This window comes from Acinonyx jubatus, chromosome A2 (assembly GCF_027475565.1).
Source record: "Acinonyx jubatus isolate Ajub_Pintada_27869175 chromosome A2, VMU_Ajub_asm_v1.0, whole genome shotgun sequence".
Taxonomy (NCBI): domain Eukaryota; kingdom Metazoa; phylum Chordata; class Mammalia; order Carnivora; family Felidae; genus Acinonyx; species Acinonyx jubatus.
The window spans coordinates 146,095,555-146,118,681 of NC_069383.1; the positions used below are offsets into that span (position 1 = coordinate 146,095,555).

At 37.8% G+C, this 23,127-nt stretch overlaps 1 protein-coding gene across 13 annotated transcripts in view; it reads right to left on the minus strand.

The window, feature by feature from the left end:
- The window catches only part of DOCK3 (dedicator of cytokinesis 3), a 561,979-nt gene that overhangs the window by 201,460 nt on the left and 337,392 nt on the right, over positions 1–23,127 (minus strand). For all 13 annotated transcript variants that reach the window (XM_027038830.2, XM_027038823.2, XM_027038822.2 and 10 more), the window contains one exon: positions 11,082–11,166. In XM_027038830.2, coding sequence (XP_026894631.1) covers positions 11,082–11,166 — 85 coding nt within the window. The remainder of the gene's footprint in view (positions 1–11,081; positions 11,167–23,127) is intronic.

Genomic DNA, 23,127 nt, shown 5'->3' on the forward strand with positions numbered 1-23,127 from the left:
AGAGTTTGGTGGTATCTCATTGTGTGCTTTTTTAAATTTAAATTCAAGTTAGTTAATACACAGTATAGTCTCAGCTTCAAGAGTAGAACCCAGTGATTCATCTCTTATATATGACACCCAATGTTTGTCTCCAAATGCCCTCCTTAAGGCCCATCACCGATTTAACACATCTCCCACCCACCTCCCCTCTAGCAACCCTCAGTTTGTTCTCTGTCTTTAAGAGTCTCTTATAGCTTACCTCCTTCTGTTTTTATCTTATTTTTCCTTCCGTTCCCCTGTGTTCTGTTGTGTTTCTCAAATTCCACATATGAATGAAGCCATTTAATAGCTTTCTCTGACTTATTTCGCTTAACCTAATACCCTCTAGTTGTGGCAAATGACAAGATTTCATTATTTTTCATCACAAGTAGTATTCAATATATGCCACATCTTTTCATCCATTTATCAGTCAATGGACACTCCATGTGGGCTCTTTCCATAACTTGGCTATTGTTGATACCACTGCTATAAAGATTGGGGTACATGTGCCCCTTCAAAACAGATGCGGAAGGCATCAAAATCCCAGACTTTAGCCTCAACTACAAAGCTGTAATCATGAGGACAGTATGATATTGGCACAAAAACAGACACGTAGACCAATGGAATAGAATAGAGACCCCAGAATTAAACCCACAAATGTATGGCCAACTAATCTTTGACCTATATCCTTTGGATAAATACCCAGTACTGCAAATTCTGGATCACAGGATAGTTCTATTTTTAATTTTTTGAGACCTCCATACTGTTTTCCAGAGTGGCCGCACCAGTTTGCATTCCCACCAACAGTGCAAAAGGGTTCCCCTCTCTCCACAACATCACCAACACCTGTTGTTTCCTGTGCTGCTCATTTTAGCTGTTTTTACAGGTGTGAGGTGGTATTTCATTGTGGTTTTGACTTGTATTTCCCTGTTGATGAGTGATGTTGAGCATCTTTTCATGTGTCTGTTAGCCATATGGATGTCTTCTTTGGAAAAGTGTCTATTCATGTCTTCTGTCCATTTCTTCACTGGATTATTTGTATTTTGGGAGTTGAGTTTGCTAAGTTCTTTATAGATTTTGGATTCTAACCCTCTATCAGATATGTCATTTGCAAATACCTTCTACCATTATGTAGGCTGCCTTTTAGTTTTGTTTATTGTTTCCTTTACTGGCAGAAGCTTTTTATCATAAGTCTCAATTGTTTATGTTTGCTTTTGTTTCCCTGGCCTTTGGCGAAGTGTCTAGAAAGAAGCTGCTCTGGCTGAGGTCAGACAGGTTGCTGCCTTTTTTCTCCTCTAGGATTTTGATGGTTTCCTATCTCACATTTAGGTCTTTCATCTATTTTGAACTTATTTTTGTGTATGGTCTAAGCTAGTGGTCTAGCATCATTCTTCTGAATGTTGCTGTCCAGTTTTCCCAACTGTTGAAGAGACTGTCTTTCTTCCATTGGATATTCTTTCGTGTTTTGTTGAAGATTAGTTGACTATATAGTTGTGGGTCCATTTCTGGGTATTTTATTCTGTTCCATTGACTGTGTTTGTGCCAGTCCCATACTATCTTGATGACTACAGCTTTATAATATAGTTTCAAATCCAGAATCATGGTATCTCCAGCTTTGTTTTTCTTTTTCAGGATTGCTTTGACTATTCGGGGTCTTTTGTGGTTCCATACAGATCTTAGGATTGTTTTCTCTAGCTCTCTGAAAAATGCTGATGGTATTTTGATAGGGATTGCATTAAATATGTAGACTGCTATGGATAAAACTACCAAATACTCTATGAAGTCATTTTTCTCCTGGAGACATTTCCTCCTGACTGCCCCTCTGCTTTCATCTAGACCAGTTACTGTCTAGGCCTATTGCACAACTGTCATCCTGGAATGTTCCTCTGATGGTAACCTGAGAATTCTCTGCCCTTCTCCTTTCATTCCCTTTCCTGTATGGCACAGGATGCTGTATAGCAAAAGATGCTAATAGCATCTTTTCGTTTACTCCCTTATTTTAAACAAATAATTTATTGTTTCATAGTTTCCTAAAAAAGAGTTACAGACTTTTTATTCATTTGCTTTATACTTTGAGTGACCAAAATTTTCTTCGGGCAACTTTCCCATTTGATTGATAATATAGCAGAGTAAATGCAGAATTCTAAGACAAATTTTATTTTCCCTCAGAATTTTAAAGGCAGTGTTTCGTTATTTTCTAGTTTTCAGCGTTGCTATTAGGAAGACAAATGCTATTCTTAGGACAAATCCTTAGTAGGTGACCTATTTTTCTCACTGGGAGGTTTCAACTTTAGTGAGCTAAAATTTCACAATTAAGTGCTAAATACTTATTAGGACTTTTCAATCTGGAGACTCATATCTATGCTCTGGAAAAGGTTTTTTTTTTTTTTTTTGCCAGCTTTACTGATATGATTAACATATTATATAAGTCTAAGGTGCACAACATGATGATTTGATACACATATAATATTGCAAAATAAGTACCAAAATAAGGTTAGTTAACACGTCTTTCACCTAACATAATTACCTTTTTTTGTTGTTGTTGGTATGGTGAGAACATTTAAGATCTACTCTTTTAACAACCTTCAAGTACACAATACACTATAGTGAACGACTGTCACCATGTGTTACATTAGATACCCTGAATTTAATCCTCTTGTAACTGAAAGTTTGTACCCTTTGACTAATATCTCATTTCCCCTACTCCCCACCCCTGGCAACCAACAATCTACTCTTTGTTTCTATTATTTCAGCTTTTTAAAATTCCACATATAAATGAGATCATAAAGTATTATTTGTCATTCTCTGATTTATTTCACTTAGTACAATGCTCTCAGGGTTCATCAATTTTGCTATAAATGGTAGGATTTCCTTCTTTATTATGGGTGATTAATATTTTATTGCATATATACTGTATTTTATTTCTCCATTCATCCATCAATGGACACTTAAGTGTTTCTATGTCTTGGCTACTGTGAATAGTGCTTCAATGAACAAGGAAGTACAGCTATCCTCTGAGATCTGAATTCCAATTTCTTTGGATATATACCCAAAAGTGGAATTGCTGGATCATACAGTTCTATTTTCTATTTTTTGAGGAATCTCCATTCTGCTTTTCACAGTGACTGTACAAATTTCTATTTCCAACAATGGTGCACGAGAGTTCTCTTTGCTACATATCCTTGCCACTATTTATCTCATCTTTTAAAAAATTCTTTTTCTCTTTTATTTTTTATTATTAAAATATAATCAACATACAGTGTTATATTAGTTTCAGGTGTACAACACTGATTCAACAATACGATACATTACTCAATGCTCACTACAGTTAAGTGTAGTCACCATCTGTCACCATTCAATGTCGTTATGTTATTACTGACTATATTCCCTAGGCTTTACTTTCAACTCGGTGAATTATTTATTTTATAACTGGAAGTTAGTACCTCCTGTCTTTTTGATGACAGGCATTCTAACAGATGTGAGGTAATATTTCATTGTGGTTTTGATTTGTGCTTCCCTAACGGTTAATGATACTGAACACCTTTTCATGTATTTTTGTGTCTTCTTTGGAAAAAAGTCAGATCCTCTGCCCATTTAAAAAATCAGACTGTTTTTTCTCTTGAGCTTTAGGAGTTCCTTACATAGTTTGGATATTAACCCTTTATGGTTTGTGAATATTTTCTCCTCTTCTGTAGGCTGACTTTTCATTTTGTTAATTGTTTCTTTTGCTGCACAGAAACTGTTTTGTTTTAATGTTGTCCCACTTGTTAATTTTTGCTTTTGCTATTGTGCTTTTGGTGTCATATTAAAAAACCACTGGCAACAGCAATGTCAAGCAGCTTTGCTTTATGTTTTCTTCTAGGAGATTACAGTTTCAGGTCTAACATTTAAGTCCTTAGAGTTAATTTTTGTGAGCAGTGTAAGATAGAAGTACAATTTTCATTCTTCTGCATTTGAATATCCAGTTTTCCCAACATTTACTGAAGAGACTATCCTTCCCTCATTGAATATTATTGGCTCCCTTGCAAACATTAGTTGACCATTTCGTGTGGGTTTATTTCTGGGGTCTCAATTCTGCTCCACTGGTCTGTTCATCAAGCCAGTACCATACTGTTTTGATTACTGTAAATTTATAATGTAGTCTGAAATCAGAGGAGAGCCTCGGTGGCTCAGTTGGTTGAGCATCCAACTTTGGCTCAGGTCATGATCTCGCGGTTCGTGAGTTTGAGCCCTGCGTTGGGCTCTGCTGACAGCTCAGAGCCTGGAGCCTGCTTCAGATTCTGTGCCCCCCTCTCTCTCTGCCCCAACCTTGCTTGTGCTCTGTCTCTCTGTCTTTCAAAAATGAATAAACATTAAAAAATTAAAAAAAAAAGAAATCAGGAAGTGTGATGCCTCCAGGGTCTATTGTGGTTCCATATGAAATTTAGAATTTCATTTCTAAAAAATCCCATTGGCATTTAAAAAATATTTACATTTATTTATTTAAATTCAAGTTAGTTACCATACAGTGTAGTACTGGTTTCAGGAGTAGAACCCAGTGATTCATCACTTACATAGAACACCCGCTGCTCTTCCCAACAAGTGCCCTTAACGCCCATTTAGCCCATCCCCTACCCATTTCCCCTCCAGTAACCCTCAGTTTGTTCTCTGTAGTTAAGAGTCTTTTATGGTTTGCCTCCCTCTCTGTTTTTATCTCATTTTTCTTTCCTTTCTCCTATGTTCATCTATTTTGTTTCTTAAATACCACGAGTGAAGTCACGGTATCTGTCTTTCTCTGACTGGCTTGTTTTGCTTAGCATAATACATTCTATTTCCATCCATGTTGTTGCAAATGGAGAGGTTTCATTCTTCTTCATCACCAAGCAGTATTCCCTTGTATATATGTACCACATCTTTTTATCCATTCATCAGTCGATGGATATTTGAGCTCTTTCCATAATTTGGCTATTGTTGACAGAGCTGCTATAAACACTGGAGTGCATGTACCCCCTTTGAATCTGTATTTTTGTATTCTTTGGGTAAATTCCTAATAGTGTAATTGCTGGATTATAGGGTAGTTCTATTTTTAGTTTCTTGAGGAACTTCCATATTGTTTTCCAGAGTGCCTGCTCAAGTTTGCAACCCACCACAAGTGCAAGAGGGTTCCCCTTTCTCTGCATCCTCACCAACACCTTTTGTTTCTTGTGTTGTTAATTTTAGCCATTTTGACAGGTGTGAGCTGGTATCTCATCATGCTTTTGATTTGTATTTACCTGATGATGTGATGTTAAGTATCTTTTCATGTGTCTGTTAGCCATCTGATGTCTTCTTTGGAAAGTATCTATGCATGTCTTCTGCTGTTTCTTCACTGGATTATTATTATTATTTTTTTTTTTTGGATGTTGAGTTGGATAAGTTCTTTACAGACTTTGGATACTAACCTTTTATCAAATATGTTGTTTGCAAATATCTTCTCCCATTCTGCAGGCTGCCTTTTAGTTTTGTTGATCATCTCCTTCACTGTGCAGAAGCTTTTTATCTTGATTAAGAGTTTGGGGTGCCTGGGTGGCTCAGTCGATTAAGCATCCAACTTCCGCTCAGGTAATGATATCACAGTTCATGAGTTAGAGCTCTGTCAGGCTCTATACCGACAGCTCAGAGCCCAGAGCCTGCTTCGGATTCTATGTCTCCCTCTCTCTGCCCCTTCCCTGCTCATGCTCTCTCTCTCTCTCAAAAATTAATAAACGTTAAAAAAATTAAAAAATAATGAAATTAGTCAGAGAAAGACAAATATATGGCTTCACTTATATGAGGACTTTAAGAGACAAAACAGATTAACGTAAGGGAAGGGAAACAAAAATAATATAAAAACAAGGAGGGGGACAAAACAGAAGAGACTCATGAATATGGAGAATAAACTGAGGGTTACTGGAGGGGGTGTGGGAGGGGGGATGGGCTAAATGGGTAAGGGGCACTAAGGAATCTACTCCTGAAATCATTGTTGCACTATGTGCTAACTAATTTGGATGTAAATTTTAAAAAATAAAATTATATAAAAAAATTTTAAAGTAATACATTTTAAGAAAAGACCCAATAGGTCATGTTTGCTTTTGTTTCCCTGGCCTTTCGTGAGATGTTACTCTTAGTGAGAAGTTACTCCGGCCAAGGTTGAAGAGGTTGTTGCCTGTGTTATCTAGCATTTTGATGGTTTCCTGTCTCCTGTTTAGGTCCTTCATTTGAATTTATTTTTGTGTCTGTTGTAAGAAAGTGTTCCAGTTTCATTCTTCTGCATGTTTCTGTCCAGTTTTCCCAACATTATTTGTTGAAAAGACTGTCTTCTTTTTTTCCATTGAATAGTCTTTCCTGCTTTGTTGAAGATTCATTGACCATATAGTTGTAGGAGTCCATTCTGATATTGAAGCTTTCTATTGATTCTTCAGTCTTTGTATCCTTCAGCTCCAAAATTTATTTCATTGTTTTTTATATTTTCTTTTTGTTGAACTTTTCATTTTGTTCTTGTATTATTTACCCAGTTTTGTTGAAATTTTTTTTTTTTTGTGAGAGCTACAAGCCCTCTGAGCATCTTAGAACAATTATTTTGAATTATCTGTCAGCAATTTGTATATCTCCATTTCTTTGGGGTCACTGAAAGTTTACTGTGTTCCTTTGCTCATGTCACATTTCCCTGATTCTTTGTGATTCCTGTACTCTTGAATATTTATCTGTCTATGTGAAGAGCAGTCACCATTTCAAGACTATACTGAATGAGTTCAGTGAGGAAAGATCTTCACTGATAGGTAGGGGGATGCTAGAGAATGCTATGACTCTGGGTCTAGTGGTGCAGGATGCCAAGTGCAGGGCATATGGCAATTCTGGGGCCAGGAGTGTGTGTCTCACTGGCTTAGGCCACATGGGTCAACAATAGCGACAACCATGGGATTTCGTAGAGAGGTGCAGAGGGTCTACAGTGTCTGCAATGGTTGGTGGGGTCCTCAGTGGCTCTTCCAAGTCCAGTGTCTAGGAACCTGGGCAGGCAGCAGTGGTGGTCAGAGCTAGTAGTAGGTATACCTTCAGCTTCAAGGTACCTGCAAAGTGTCAGGGGAAAGCTGCAGGACACACAGTTAATGGGACCAGCACAAGAGGCAGATGCCAACTGCACATGCACTAGCAACTGCAGGGGCTCTGGTTACTGGCATGCCTTCGCATAGCTGTAGGAGGCAGTGGAGACTGGGACAGAGACTGGCCTGGCAGTATGCAGGTGCATAGCTTCAGGGGTTAGCTTTAGGTGTGCCCAGCAATGAAGGCCACGGACAATTGTCAAGGGCAGATCTGGGCCCATAAGCAGCTGTGGGGGCCTTGGTTATTGGCATACACTCCTGTGTATACAGGAGTTCACCATGGGAGCATGCACGGCAATGAAGGTCAATCACAGAAGTCAGGCCAGCAGGTACGCAGCAGCAGGGGCTACATATGAACATATGCACAACCACAGAGGTCAGCCATGGGAATCTAGGCTTGCATGTTACATGTGCACAGCCACAGGGTCTAGGCTAGCTGCTGCATATTTAATGCCCCAGAGAGGGGTGGGGAAGGAGCAGGAGGTGCTTAGGGGGCTGGCATCTGTGAAGGCAAATACCTGCAGGGTGAAAAACTTGGGTGAGAAAATTTGCAGGGGTTCTGTGGCAGCTTTGCTGGCCACTGGTTTCTTCAAAGGTGAAAGATGCTGAGGTGCAGCAGTCTCCTAGGGCCCATGACGAGGACGTCAGTGATGAAAGCTGAGGGGGTTTGCAGCATCTATAAGGGTTGTTCAAGTCCTCAGAAGTGAAGGCTGCTGGGATCCTATACCCAGCAGGCCAGTGGGAACCATGGTCACTCTTGCCGCATGGCAGATATGGGTAGCCCCTGTCCTTTTCCTTGTTCCTACCTATCTCTAGATGTCTCAGCTTTGCCAGTCTCTTGATGGGGTAAAATTGAAGAGGATCCTTTATACAGTGCCTGAAGGGCTGGGAAGGCTGGTCGCCAATCCTCTTCTCCTTTTCCTGGAGAGGGGAATCCTTTTAGGCTAGGGAGTTCCTTCTTGGTGCTGCGTAGTGCCAGCCTGGGGCATGGAATGATGTAGCAAAATGAAAGTGTTCTTCCTATGCTTTTTGTCTGGTTATTCTGAGGTTTTTTTGCTCCACTGTGTTGCTGAAGCTTCTTAAGTGATGGTTTTCTTCTAAGCTCTCCCAGAGCTATCTTTCATTTGTGCCTGTCTAAATGTTGATCTTCATGGTAGGACAGGGGATGGAATCTTCTACTCCACCATCTTGGTGATATCACTACCCTGGAAAAATTTTTAATATGATTTCTTCAGTAATTTTATTTCTTTATCTCTGTTCTTTCTTCTTTAACTCCATTATCTGGATATTGGACCTCTTGGATCAAACCTCTAACTTTCCTAACATTTCTCTCCTATTGCTAATTTTTTATTGGTGTCATCCTGTTTTCTAATATTTTTATCAAGTTTATCCCAGTTAACTCATTTGTAATTTTCTAGAACTCCTTCAATTGCTTCTTAGATTGTTCCACTCTGTTTCTTGGCTGTTTCTGGATTTCTCTTTGCAGACAGTAACCACCATTTTCTTCTATTGACTTGTCTGTTTCTTCCAATTTCCTTTCACATGTATTTGTTCTGTCTCTGACTTTTATGTGGGAGGTTTCCTCCAATGTTTATTGATGTCTGGCTGTCCAGAAGTGCTGTGTAGGATCTGCTGAATACTGGGTTTCACTGTATGAAGGTTTGTGGAAGGTAATGGTAATCTCATCCAACATCTTTAAATGGTAATACCACATAATATTCTGATGACTCTGAAGTTGTTATATCTGAGCTTCACTTCTGAACACCAGACTTTCAACATCTCAGTTTGACAGTCTAAAAGTCATCTCAAACTTGAAAAGAAAAACCAGACCAATGTATTGATTCCCACTGCTATACTCCGAAACCTGCCTCTCCCACAGTATTTCCTATTCCACTTTTACAAGGTCAAAGTTGGGAAGATCAAAACATAGGAGTCATTCTTCTCTGACCTTCCTCTTTTTTGTACACACATATACCAAATCAATCTATCACCAACTCTGAATGGATTTGTCTCCAACACACATTCAGAATCCAACAATTTCTTACTACTTTCATTGCTCCAACTCTGGCCCAAATACCAAAAATTAAAATATTTTGCTTGAATGACTGCTCCCTAATTCCATCCTTGCCCCACTCTGGTCCTTCTGCACACATCAGCTGGAGGGATCCTTTTAAAATGTAAGCCAGATTATGTGATTCCTCTGCTCAAATACCTTCATAGGCTTTCTGTCACACTTAGAATAAAATGCAAAATCCTCATCAAAAATAGCATCCTCTAAGCCACCATTCTGAGGGGAGGTCTTAGCCTCAAACTCTCAATCACCCTTCACTTTCCACATCTAATTGATCAAAATTCATTTTTATTTACTAACATCTACATTCTCTACTGCATTTCTTTTTCATTCTTATTGCTGTCTAGTCATTATTTATTGCCTGAATCACTTCTGTGGTCTCTTTCCTTCCTGATTCCAGTCTTCTGCATTTTACATTCTCTATAGACAGAGTCAGCATTTGAAACCCATATCCGATCATGTTACTCCCATAGCTATACCAGACTACTGGACAAAGTGTAACATGGGGCTTATAAAACTCTTCATGATCTGACCCTTGCCTCCTTCTGTGACTTACCTCCCAATTATTAACACACACTTACGTGCCAGACTTACCAAATATCTGATAGTTTCCTGGAACTACCGCTTCTCTATTCCATTTTGGAATGTCTCTCCTTCTTTTTTGTCTTTTGGGTGATCCCCTGTCTACCCCTCAAGGTTTACAGTAAGTATTACTGTTTCTGGAAGTTTTCACTGATTTTTCCCAGCCCCAGATAATCAGTCACTCCCTCTAACAACATCTTAATACATTTATGGCATACAGCACATATAGGGGAATTGTTTGTTTGTGGTCTATTTGATCCCACTAGACTAGTTTCTCAACCTGGGGGCCATGTATGGACTTCATGGGAAAACATCAGAAGTAACTTTCAATTACTTAAAATTGAGGGTAAAACTTTGTATGCAAAACCATACTTGCATTGTCCTGGGAAGAAATTCTCTCTGATCTCCATGACCCAGAAAGGGTAAAGAACATCGATACTCCAGATGGTGATATTCTCGAGGGATGGGATAAGTCTTGTTCATCTTTAATCTCTAAATCTCATGCTTTACAGCATCATACTGAACAGAGCATAGTTAGGGCAACTATACACAAATGCTTTCCTACACTAGCAAATATACATTAGCAATTGATATGTTACTTGTGTGTAACTTAGGCAAATTTCCAAAGGTCCTTGACCAGGCAACATACTTTGTATCCTCAAAGTTACCTAAAAAATTACATTTTCCTTAAATAGAAACTTGTAATTATTTCAATAAACACTCAAATACGTAACTCCACAAAGCAATATTTTACCCAGTCCCTTAGTTTAAGCTTAATAGTCACCTGAGGCTTCTGATCTTTATTTGTTTTACCTTAAAATTTTTTACCTTTGGTTACTTCTCATTCAGGCTGTAAAATGTAATCTTCATCATCAATTAACTCAATACATTTTAGTAACAGCCAATAGATAGCTAAGGATGTATCACGTCTGTCTCTTACTATATTTTAAATTATTTCCAGGTTCAATCACTACATTAACCAATAAACTGGATCTTTACAGCTTCAACTACCTTCCCTTCTTAAGAGGTGGTGAGAGACAGAATTTTGGATGCAGGCTGAAGGAACTCCATTCACTAGCAAAACCAACAGATAAATGATCCCTGGATGTTACAATACAGCCTTGCACAGTATTTCCATTTAGAAAGCAATGGTGATATGTAGTGTCAGAATAAGGCAGATCCCTTACATACACTGGGACAAAGACAAAGGAACAATTTTAGCAATACTGTTTCATAGTGTAAGTAGGAATAACAAACAAAGAAGAAATAATGAAGTGTGTAGGAACAAGCTTACCCTGTGTTAGATTTCTTACCATTTTATAGAGATCTGAGACACTAATCTGGTCTGAATCCACTACTTCAAAGTCCTTTCGAGGCACCAAGTCCAGGCCCAAATGCCTAGTAAAGAGAAAGAACACACTCAGCATGCCATGTCCTTCAATTACTCATCTCCTTTTATGTGCCCAGAAGTTCTTATTAGCCATAACCTTGTGTACAGAGGTTGAGACATTACCCCAGCAGGGACATGCCTTTATACAGTAACAGCTAATTGTGCTCACCAGTAGGTAAATAAATGAGGCTGGGGATTTTAAGACTGTGATAGTTTTAATCCCCAAGTAGTTCCCCCTTCTGATGGAAAAATAAATTTATTCAATATCATTTTTCTAACAGATTGTTTGAATTAAGAATGTATTTTCTATAGATCATTGATAAGTCATGTTCATTTTTCTCATCCTACCAATCCTACAAGTATGCTCAAGGCTTAGTCATGCATTACTTTCATTAGCATGAAAAAATCATTCAGGATCTAAGTAGATTTGTAATTCAAACACATAAAAATCACCTCTGAAAGATATCAAACTCAAAGAATGTATGTTTTAGTTGAGTTAAAAAAATTTTGGGGGGTCGCCTTGGTGGCTCAGTTGGTTGAGCGTCCGACTTTGCTCAGGTCATGATCTCACAGTTTGTGAGTTTGAGCCCCACGTCGGGCTCTGTGCTGACAGCTTGGAGCCTGGAGCCTGCTTCAGATTTTGTGTTTCCCTCTCTCTCTGCACCTCATCCGCTCACAAGCTGTCTCTGTCTCTCAAAAATGAATAAGAGTTAAAAAAATTTTTTTTAATGTTTATTCATTTTTGAGAGACAGACAGGGATAGAGCATGAGCAGGGAGGGGCAGAGAGAGAGGGAGACACAGAATCTGAAATAGGCTGTCAGCACAGAGCCTGATGTGGGGCTTGAACCCATGAACCATGAGATCATGACCTGAGCTGAAGTCGACACTTAACTGACTGAGCCACCTAGGAGCCCCTAGTTGAGTTTTTATCTCATTTCCAATTTAATTAATACTGACATTGGTTATAGTAAAGACTTTACCACACATTAGTCAATATCTTAAGAAACTTTAGATGAAAGTTTAACCAAGGAGTATTACTCCTAAAAATACCCCCATATTCAGAAGATCTGGTATAACTTGGGGAGGAAAGAATAAAAGATAGTGATTGGCAATTGATTGGCAGTTAGTATGAAACAGTGAAAATAACTCCAGAGAACCAGAAATCTTGGGTTCAAATATGAAACATAATTTATATTCAGTAAATGTTAGCTCCTTTCTTACTTTCTAAACCTGGAGTCAAATGGAGTTAGGGAATTGTGGCCCCCAAAACTGCTTACAACAGTATGTGTGTATTCATGTATGAATTTTTTCTGAGGAGATAGTCAATAACTCTTATCAGGGTATCAGAGCTGCTCTGTGACCACCCTATACTACAGCACAAGGGTTATGAATCACTGCATCTCGCAAAAGTATTCTATAGACAATGAAAGGAGTATATTTTTTTTTTTCTCTTCAACTAGATGATGAACTGCTTTTAGAAAATGCTAGCATGGGGCGCCTGGGTGGCGCAGTTGGTTAAGCGTCCGACTTCAGCCAGGTCACGATCTCGCGGTCAGTGAGTTTGAGCCCCGCATCAGGCTCTGGGCTGATGGCTCGGAGCCTGGAGCCTGTTTCCGATTCTGTGTCTCCCTCTCTCTCTGCCCCTCCCCCGTTCATGCTCTGTCTCTCTCTGTCCCAAAAATTAATAAAAAACATTGAAAAAAAAATTAAAAAAAAAAAAAGAAAATGCTAGCAAAATAGGGGCACTTAGGTGACTCAGTCGGTTAAGCAACCAACTGTGGCTCAGGTCATGGTCTCACGGTTCCTGTGTTCAAACCCTGCATTGGGCTCTGTGCTGACAGCTCAGAGCCTGGAGCCTGCTTCGGATTCTGTGTCTCCTTCTCTTTCTGCCCCTCTCCTGCTCATGCTCTGTCATCAAAAATAAATAAACATAAAAAAAAATTTTTTAAGGAAGATGCTAGAAAAACTAATTCCGTAGACTCTTTCTGTGCATAAAAGCACCACTTATCTAAGATAAAACTATGTGTACATCCAAAATGCAGATTTGTTTTCTTTATAATTTATAACCTATTCATAGGAAAAGATATGAAGAGGTTAAAGAAGTTGCAGTAAGATTGCTAAAATAAAAATAAGAACCTATATGAAAAAGGTGGGAGCAAATATACTAATTGTATAGGCTAAAGCGATTACCATGATTAAGAATCAAAATTTAGATTGGTACCTTTCAGCAGGCAAGAATAAAGAAGAAATCTATTTTTCTATTAAAGATAAAAACTCAAGTTTTTCTATTATATATATATTATAACTTACATTATCCTTAATAGAAAAACATGAATTTTTAAAGAAGAAATAATTTTTGGTACTAAGTGCAAAAAACAAAATCCTCAGTTTTGCATGTTGAGATCAGTAGTAATACACTGTTGGCTTTAACTATGATAGCTTACAGTTTAATGGTAAAGCCATGCCATTGAATCTGATTATAGAATATACTTAAGTTGATAAGAGATTTAATTTTTCACCACTGGGATCCTGAGTTCTTACATCAAGGAAATATTCCATTCAGTCACCTCATATTAACTATTCTTAATTTCTCTGATATTTCAGGTCTCTGGCTTCTAACACTTAAGGGATGTAAAAGCAGCAGTGTCATGGAAAGCAAGAGAAAGCTGAAGCACATCCTTTCTACCTTTCTTATCATAAAAAGCAATTTACACCATAAAGATAATTTTGCAGATACGATCTCAAAGTATTTAAAATACTTTTATATACATTTAGAAAAACAGAGGAAAGATTTTTAAATGGCATTAGTATTTGCATTAGGGAAGTGGAATCATCCAACTCATCATTAAAAACATTTTCCAAATTTCTGTAGTCCTTCTTTTGAAACATTTTAAATACAAAAATGAATCAAAATTCCATACATATTCTTTAACCATTAGTGCTCACAAAATATATGATAGTCTAAATATTACAATTAAATAACAAAAAGACTGTGCACATATTCCACTCAAAACAGATGTTTTCAAAACAACAGCATAAGAAAAAAATTCCAATGGACCTAAGTCAATAGGACTAGGATTGAGTGTATGTGCTCTGTGGTTGTGTACCACACAGAGCAATGGGCATGTCTGGAGACTGGCATTTATGTACACTCTGTCTTAGCACTCTGATACACTTAGCTTGCTTGTCCATTCAACTATCCATGCAGACACCCATCCACTCACCCCATAGGTACTCTCTGAGGACCTATCATTTCCCACCAATGGTGCTGGGTATGGAGAATACAGCAGTTGTGAGTCAAGCAAATGTTCATATTCATCACACTGATTCTCCCCCTCACTAGAGCACAGTGCCTTTTAGTTTCTTGATTTCATTATCATAGGCAATAGAAAAATTATTAATGGGTGATCTTATAAAAACCAAAGACTAAGTTCCTTCTACTGAGATAGTCTTCAAAGGAGGAAGAGTAGTTTTCCAAAGCTAAATTGGAGGCCTCACTGAAAAAAAGGCAGAGATGCTGCATGGTGAGAAGCCACACTCGTTCACTACAAATTTTATTCTGGAAAAGAGGTTTCTGACTATTTCTATTTCTCTCAGTGGTTTACTCTAAGAATAGTGAACAGGAAGTGCAGGGAGTGGTCAATTTAGTCTCTTCCCTGTCTTCGCAGCGTGGGGAGGCAGTGCAACAGAGTACTGAGGAGCATGGGCTCTGGTGTCAGATTGCCTGGTTTGCATTTTGGCTCTTCCACCAAGCCACACTATCTTATCTACTATCACAGGCTGTTGTAAAGATCAATCCATGGAAGCATTTAGCACACTGTCTGGCACTGCAAACTATTACTGCTGTTATAATTATCATAATTACGTGTGGCATCATTAACAAAAATATGGCTTAAATTACAAGGATGGTGATCAAAGAGATACAATATCTGAAAAAGAGACTCTTGAACAGAGGGACACAAGCAGGAGAATTAATACATCTATGTATATCTATATACAGATGTAGTATAGAGCTGAGTTTTCAAAAATAGTCTAATCCTATAGGTGCACATTCTTCACAAAAACATTTAGTCTTGTCTTGCCACCTGGCACTGATCACTCATTCATTCCAATAGTTCAATACTTTATTACCACCTACTCTGTGCTAGGCTCATGCTGAACTTATGGACACAGCAGTGAATAAGAGATATTCCTAGTCCTACATTCTTCCAGGTGCAGCTCTTTAAAGGCCCTGAAACTCTATATCAAATTATTTTAATCATATATATATATATATATATGCACATATATATGTGCATTCTAATATATATGTGTATATATATATATACACACACACACATATATATATATATATGTAAGAATGTTTTATATTCTATTTTCTATTGTATCTTTTTCTTCTGGGGTTCCTCATCTAAACCACAGAACATAGAAAATAATTTGAAGTTAATTAATCATATACAATGGATGTGTTAAGGCGCCAGAACTTAGTTCTCTCCCAAAATTGGTTGAGAAAGACTAGCGATACTAGGATTTCCTGTATGTACTGGCTTTTTCTAAAGCTTATTGTAAAGAGAGCATATGGCTAATAACTACACTAATGAAAGCCTAGTATATTTATATTTATGCAATAATATAACATGACATAACTAATAACAGCTACCCTTTACTGAACATTTACTTGGGATAGGCATTTTATATATATCATCTTTAAGCACTATGGGAAGTAGACAGTATTAGATCCATTTTAAAATTGAGAAAACTAAAGTACAGAGAGGTTAACTAGGTGGACTGTTAAGGCAGCAGAGTTGGGCTTGTCTCAAACTATGTCTGTCTTACTCTGAGCCTATGGTATTCCCACTTCTACCTGCTATCTTTCTACTAATAGCCATGACGGTTAAGTACTAATAAGTGACTGTAATCAATTTAGTCACAATAGTTTGAGGGATGATTTTTGTGTCAGTGTATCAATCCAGAGGAAACAAATACGGATTGGTGAATGAGTGGTCACCAGGCATAAAAACAAACCTGTTGTATTAGATACATTTACATGGTGCCTGCCAAGGGCAGGTATTGTGCTAAGTTCAGGGGATGATGATGAGCAAAACAGATGCAGAGAGACAGACACAGAGAGGACTGAGGGGAGAGAGGGAGGGAGAGAGGGAGAGAGACAGAGAGTGAGAGAGGGAGGGAGAGAGAAATTTAGCTATTTGAACATAACTTCACCAAAGGATTTTGACACATGCATACTTTAAACATTGTTATTTCAGATTTCTTGGATATGGCAAGTTACTAATTGACAGGCACAACACCCTGTATCAGAGTAACTCTAAGAAGTCACTGGAAACTTCTGCTAATTTCAGATGTCCTAAAGCTGGACAATATTACCATGTCCTTAAAAGAAAAGTACTGAGTCATAAGACCTTCCGAGTCCTAGCTAAAATCTACTCAGAGGAAACTTGTTGGGGTGGGGGATGGGGTGGCAGGATTTTCTGCATACTACAACCCAAGCTTCTGCTTGTGCTGCTTCCTCTAAAAGGAATTTCTTGGTGAGGGAAGAACTAAGCAGGAAGAACGGGATATGGGTGGGTTAAGATATATGAAAAATCTGAGAGAGAAGGTACAAAAGGGGGGGGTAGAGAGAATATGACAGAAGAAGATAAAGACAAGAGAAGAACTGGAAATTATGTATTTATTGGTGATTTGTCTTAATGTTGAGACTTTGGAATAAAAAGATACCGATTGTTTCATTTGATATTTATGATCAATAGAAACATTATCCTAATTCAACAGCTTATAAAGTGTTTAGACTATATTCAAATCTGTACTTTCTACCTGAAAAAGAAATACAAAAATCTCATAAATTATTCTATGAATAAAGCATTCCTTAGGTGTTTTTCTAAGGTAAAGATCAGTTAAAATGTGTCAATCCTGGATTAACACAAATTTAATTTAGCTATGCTATATAATGTGAGATTAAAGAGAAGAAACTTCTAGTAACATCTTTATGGAAGGTGCTGAAAATATTAACACATTAAAATTACATTACTAGAAATAATTTTAAAATTCCTTTGGAGAGGATATAATTAACTGATTTACTCTTTGAACAGACTTATGCAGAGATAATGGCCAGCTCATTTGAGCACAACTTTGTTTTATGCCCTTCCTATATTTCAGTTTCTAAAAATATAGGAACATAACTTTTTTTAATTTAATTTTTTATTTTTTTAAATTTACATCTAAATTAGTTAGCATATAGTGCAACAATGATTTCAGGAGTAGATTCCTTAGTGTCCCTTACCTATTTAGCCAATCCCCCCTCCCACACCGCCTCCAGCAACCCTCAGTTTGTTCTCCATATTTATGAATCTCTTCTGTTTTGTCCCCCTCCCTGTTTTTGTATTATTTTTGTTTCCCTTCCCTTATGTTCATTTGTTTTGTCTCTTAAAGTCCTCGTATGAGTGAAGTCATGATTTTTGTCTTTCTCTGACTAATTTCACTTAGCATAATACCCTCCAGTTCCATCCACGTAGTTGCAAACAGCAAGATTTCACTCTTTTTGATTGCCGAGTAATACTTCATTGTATATATATACCACATCTTCTTTATTCATTCATCCATCGATGGGCATTTAGGCTCTTTCCATACTTTGGCTATTGTTGATAGTACTGCTATAAACATGGGGGTGCATGTGTCCCTTCGAAACAGCACACCTGTATCCCTTGGATAAATGCCTAATAGTGCAATTGCTGGGTCATAGGGTAGTTCTATTTTTAGTTTTTTGAGTGTTTTCCAGAGTAGCTGCTTTCCAGAGTGGCTGCACCAGCTTGCATTCCCACCAACAACGGAAAAGAAATCCTCTTTCTCCACATCCTCGCCAACATCTGTTGTTGCCTGAGTTGTTAATGTTCGCCTTTCTGACAGGTGTAATGTGGTATCTCACTGTGGTTTTGATTTGTATTTCCCTGATGATGAGTGATATTGAGCATTTTTTCATGTGTCGGTTGGCCATCTGGATGTGTTCTTTGGAGAAGTGTCAGTTCGTGTCTTTTCCCCATTTCTTCAATGGATTATTTGTTTTTTGGGTGTTGAGTTTGATAAGTTCTTTATAGATTTTAGATACTAACCCTTTATCTGATATGCCATTTATAAATATCTTCCCCCATTCTGTCAGTTGCCTTTTAGTTTTGCTGATTGTTTCCTTCACTGTGCAGAAGTTTTTTATTTTGATGAGGTCCCAGTACTTCATTTTTGCTTTTGTTTCCCTTGCCTCCAGAGACACATTGAGTAAGAAGGTGCTGCAGCCAAGATCAAAGAGGTTTTTGCCTGCTTTCTCCTCGGGGAGTTTGATGGCTTCCTGTCTTACATTTAGGTCTTTCATCCATTTTGAGTTTATTTTTGTGTATGGAGTAAGAAAGTGGTCCAGAAGAACATAACATTATAAGTGCTGATGTTACATGATACCAATTTTTACTTATGGAATGAGTGTATCCATATGTAAATAGGCCAATAAATATGTTATATTGTTCCAATTTTTTTTGCCAAATAAATAATTCTTTTTAAAAATTTATTTATTTAAATTGAAGTTAGTTACCATACAGTGTAGTATTGGTTTCAGAAGTGGAACCCAGTGATTCATCACTTATATATATAACACCCAGTGCTCATCCCAACAAATGCCATCCTTAATGCCTATCACCCATTTAGTCCATCCCCTCATTCACCTCCCCTCCAGCAACCCTCAATTCGCTCTGTCTTTAACAGTCTGTTATGGTTTGTCTCCCTCTATTTATCTTGTTTTTCCTTCACTTCCCTTAAGTCCATGTGCTGTGTTTCTTAAATTCCACATATAAGTGAAATCATATGGTATTTGTCTTTCTCTGACTTATTTCACTTGGAATAAGACACTCTAGTTCCATCCATGTTGTTACAAATGGCAAGATTTCATTCTTCTTGATTGCCATGTAATATTCCAGATCACTCATGCGTGCATGCACACACCACACCACACCTTCCTTATCCATTTATCAGCTGATGGACATTTGGGCTCTTTCCATAATTTGGCTATTGTTGATAGCGCTGCTATAACATTGGGGTTCATGAACCCCATTGAATCAGCATTTTTCTATCCTTTGGATAAATACCTAGTAGGGTATAGCTGGATCGTAGGGTGGTTCTACTTTTAATTTTTTGAGGAACCTCCATACTGTTTCCCAGAGTGACCACAAAAATTTGCATACCCACCAACAGTGAAAAAGGGTTGCCCTTTCTCCACATCCTCGCCAACACCTGGTGTTTCCTAAGTTGTTAATTGTAGCCATTCTGACAGGTGTGACATGGTATCTCACTGTGGTCTTCATTAGAATTTCCCTGAGATGAGTGATGTTGAAACATCTTTTCATGTGTCTGTTAGCCATCTGGATGTCTTCTTTGGAAAAGTGTCTATTCGTGTCTTCTGCCCATTTCTTCACTGGATTATTTGGTTTTGGGTGTTGAGTTTGCTAAGTTCTTTATAGATTTTGGATACTAACCCTTATCCGACATGTCATTTGCAAACCTTCTCCCATTCCATTGGTTGCCTTTTAGTTTTGTTGATTGTTTCCTTTGCTGTGCAGAAGCTTCTTATCTTGATGAGGTCCCAATAATTCATTCTTGCTTCTCTTTCTGTTGCCTCTGGAGACATGTTAAGTAAGAAGTTGCTGTGGCCTAGGTCAAAGAAGTTGCTGCCTGTGTTCTCCTGTAGGATTTGAGTGGCTCCTATCTCACATTAATCCATTCTGGTCTTTACTCCATTCTGAATTTATTTTTGTGTACAGCGTAAGAAAGTGTCCCAGTTTCATTCTTCTTCTTGTTGCTGTCCAGTTCTCCCAGCACCATTTGCTAAAGAGACTGTCTTTTTCCCATTGGATGTTCTTTCTTGCTTTGTCGAAGATTAGTTGGCCATATATTTGTGGCTCCATTTCTGGGTTCTCTATTCTAGTACATTGACCTATGTGTCTGTGTTTATGTCACTATCATACTGCCTTGACTACAGCTTTGTAATATAGCTTAAAGTTCAGAGTTACAATGCCTCCAGCTTTCCTTTTCTTTTTCAACATTATTTTGGCTATTTGGGGTCTTTTGTGCTTCCAAACAAATTTTAGGATTGTTCTAGCTCTATGAAGAATGCTGGTGTTATTTTGATAGGGATTGCACTGACTGTGTAGATTGCTTTGGGTAGTATCAACATTTTAACAATATGTGTTCTTGCAATCCATGAGCGTGGAATGTTTTTCTATTTCTTTGTGTCATCTTTAATTTCTTTCATAAACTTTCTATAGTTTTCAGTGTACAGATCTTTTACCTCTTTGGTTAGGTTTATTCCTAGGTATCTTATGGTTTTTGATACAATTGTAAATGGGAACTATTCCTAGATTTCTCTTTCTGCTGCTTCATTATTGGTATATAGAAATGCAACCAATTTGATTGTTGGTTTTATATGCTGTGACTATGCTGACTTAATGCAACAGTTCTAGCACTTTTTCAGTGGAATCTTTTGGGTTTTCCATGTAGAGTATTATGTCATCTGCAAAGGGTGAAAGTTTGACTTCTTTGTAAATTTATACTCTTTTTCTTTATTTTTGTTGTCTGACTGTTGACGCTAGGACTTCCAGTACTATGTTGAACAATAGTCGTGAGAGTGGAGATCCCTGTCATGTTCCTGACCTTAGGGAGAAAGCCTTTAGTTTTTCCCCAGTGAGGATGATATTAGCTGTGGGCCTTTCATACATGGCCTTTATGATGTTGAGGTATGTTCCTTCTATCCCTGCTTTCTTGGGGGGTTTTATCAATAAAGGATGCTGAATTTTAATATAATAATTTTTAGAAATAAATAATAAATATTATTATTAATATATTCTTAATCTCAGGAAACAAAATAAAAATTGGTTATGTAGATGTGGAGAGCTCTGTATTTAATTTAAACTCTTTAAAAAAGTATATTACCAGTTTTGTTTCTATCCTTGGAAGTTCTAATTCAGTGTTAAATCAGATATATATTATGGGATATACAGTATTCACACTAGGAGAATAAGACAAAGATCAAATAACCCACAAACTAGAAATACTGGCAATAATTTGCTTGGTTTTAAGACTCACACTTAAAAATCAGAGAGATGGTGGGGGCGCCTGGGTGGTTCAGTCAGTTGAGTGTCCAACTTCGGCTCAGGTCATGGTCTCACAGTTTATGGGGTTGAGCTCCACATGAGGCTCTCTGCTGTCAGCACAGAGCCTGCTCTGGATCCTCTGTCCCCCCTCTTCCTCTGCCCCTCCCCCACTTGTACTCATGTGCGTGTGCTCTCTCTCTCTCAAAAACAAATATAAACATCTAAAATAAAATAAAATAATATCTTAGAAAAACTGGAGAGATGGTAAGGTCCTGCCTAAAGTATATGAGCTTTGGGATCAGTTCTGGGTACATAACCCAGCTCTACCACTCACTATGCAACACTGGAAAAAGTACTTTGGAGCCTCAGTTCCCTCATCAGGCAAAACAGAGCTCTTGTCTTGGAAATGCATAATAGCATTTCATTATAACAATACATATGTAAGGGGCACCTGGGTAGCTCAGGTGGTTAAGCATCCAACTCTTGATATCAGCTCAGGTCATGATCTCATGGTTCGTGAGATTGAGCCCTGCATTGGGCTGTGCGCTGACAGCATGGAGCCTGCTTGGGATTCTCCTTCTCCCTCTCTCTCTGCCTCTCGCCTCCTCACACCCTGTGTCTCTCTCAAAATATAAATAAAGTTAAAAATGCATAAGTTAGACCATGTACCTGCCACCTTATATAAGCAGATGTACTCCATAATTAATAGCTGGTTTTTTTTAATGTTTATTTATTTATTTTTGAGAAAGAGAGAGAGAAAGCATGTGTGGGAGAGGGACAGAGAGAGGGAGACAGAGAATCTCAAGCAGGCTTCGCTCTGTCAGAGAAGAGCCCAACACAGGGCTTGAACTCACAATACGTGAGATCATGACCTGGGCTGAGAGTAGGAGTTAGATGCCTAATCAGCTGATCCACCCAGGCATCCCATTAGCTGTTCTTAATAGCTTCTGAAATAGATTTTGGAAAGGCAGAGCTATGATGTCTCTGTAAAGACATATGGAAAAGGCATAAAAGTTTAAAATTACATATGATTAATATTTACTTATATTACTTTTTTCAAAGTAAGAAGGAAAAAAATTTAAAGGGTTAGTTCAAGTGAGAACCAGAGAAAATAGTCCTATTGATTTGGGGGCAATATGTCTTTTTCCTTTAGTAATGATATATGTAAAAGGTCTCACTCCAGGTTTTACATTTTCTACTGGGAGTAAAGGGATAAATGGAAAGAAGAGGAAGAAGGAAAAGAAAGAAGTGCAGTGGGATAGAGAAAAGACGGAAGAGGATAGAGAGAAGCTGGGAGAGGAGGAATAGGGGAGGAGGGAGGGTGTAAGGAAAGAAGTAGGGAGGAGGATAGAACTATGTTCCTGATTTGTATGTTTATTAAAATGGACATATAAATATACCCCCCAATACACATACACACTTTGCTGAGTAAAAGTTATTAATGAAGGTGTAACAGCTCTGCAATTTACTGACAGGTATTCTTAATGGTCTTTGCCTTTTTCAAATATGATATAAACTCATTTCCAAGCTATCATGTATCTTTAAGTTTTCAGATTTGATTGCCAAATCTGATTGGTCTGTTCTCCATGTTTTATTATAAAGAGATATTGATACTTCTTGAATATTTCTCTTCCTTATTTACTGGTATGTATAATTACAGCTAAACTGCAACATAATGATTTATATACAACTTGGTGTCATTGGTTCAAGTTTACAATTTGCTTGGCACATAGTAATATTATTTTTGAAATTATCACTGCCTTTGATTTATTAAATAAATATAATACCATTTTATAACAGTACTGTTTGTGGCTGAGGAAGTAGGA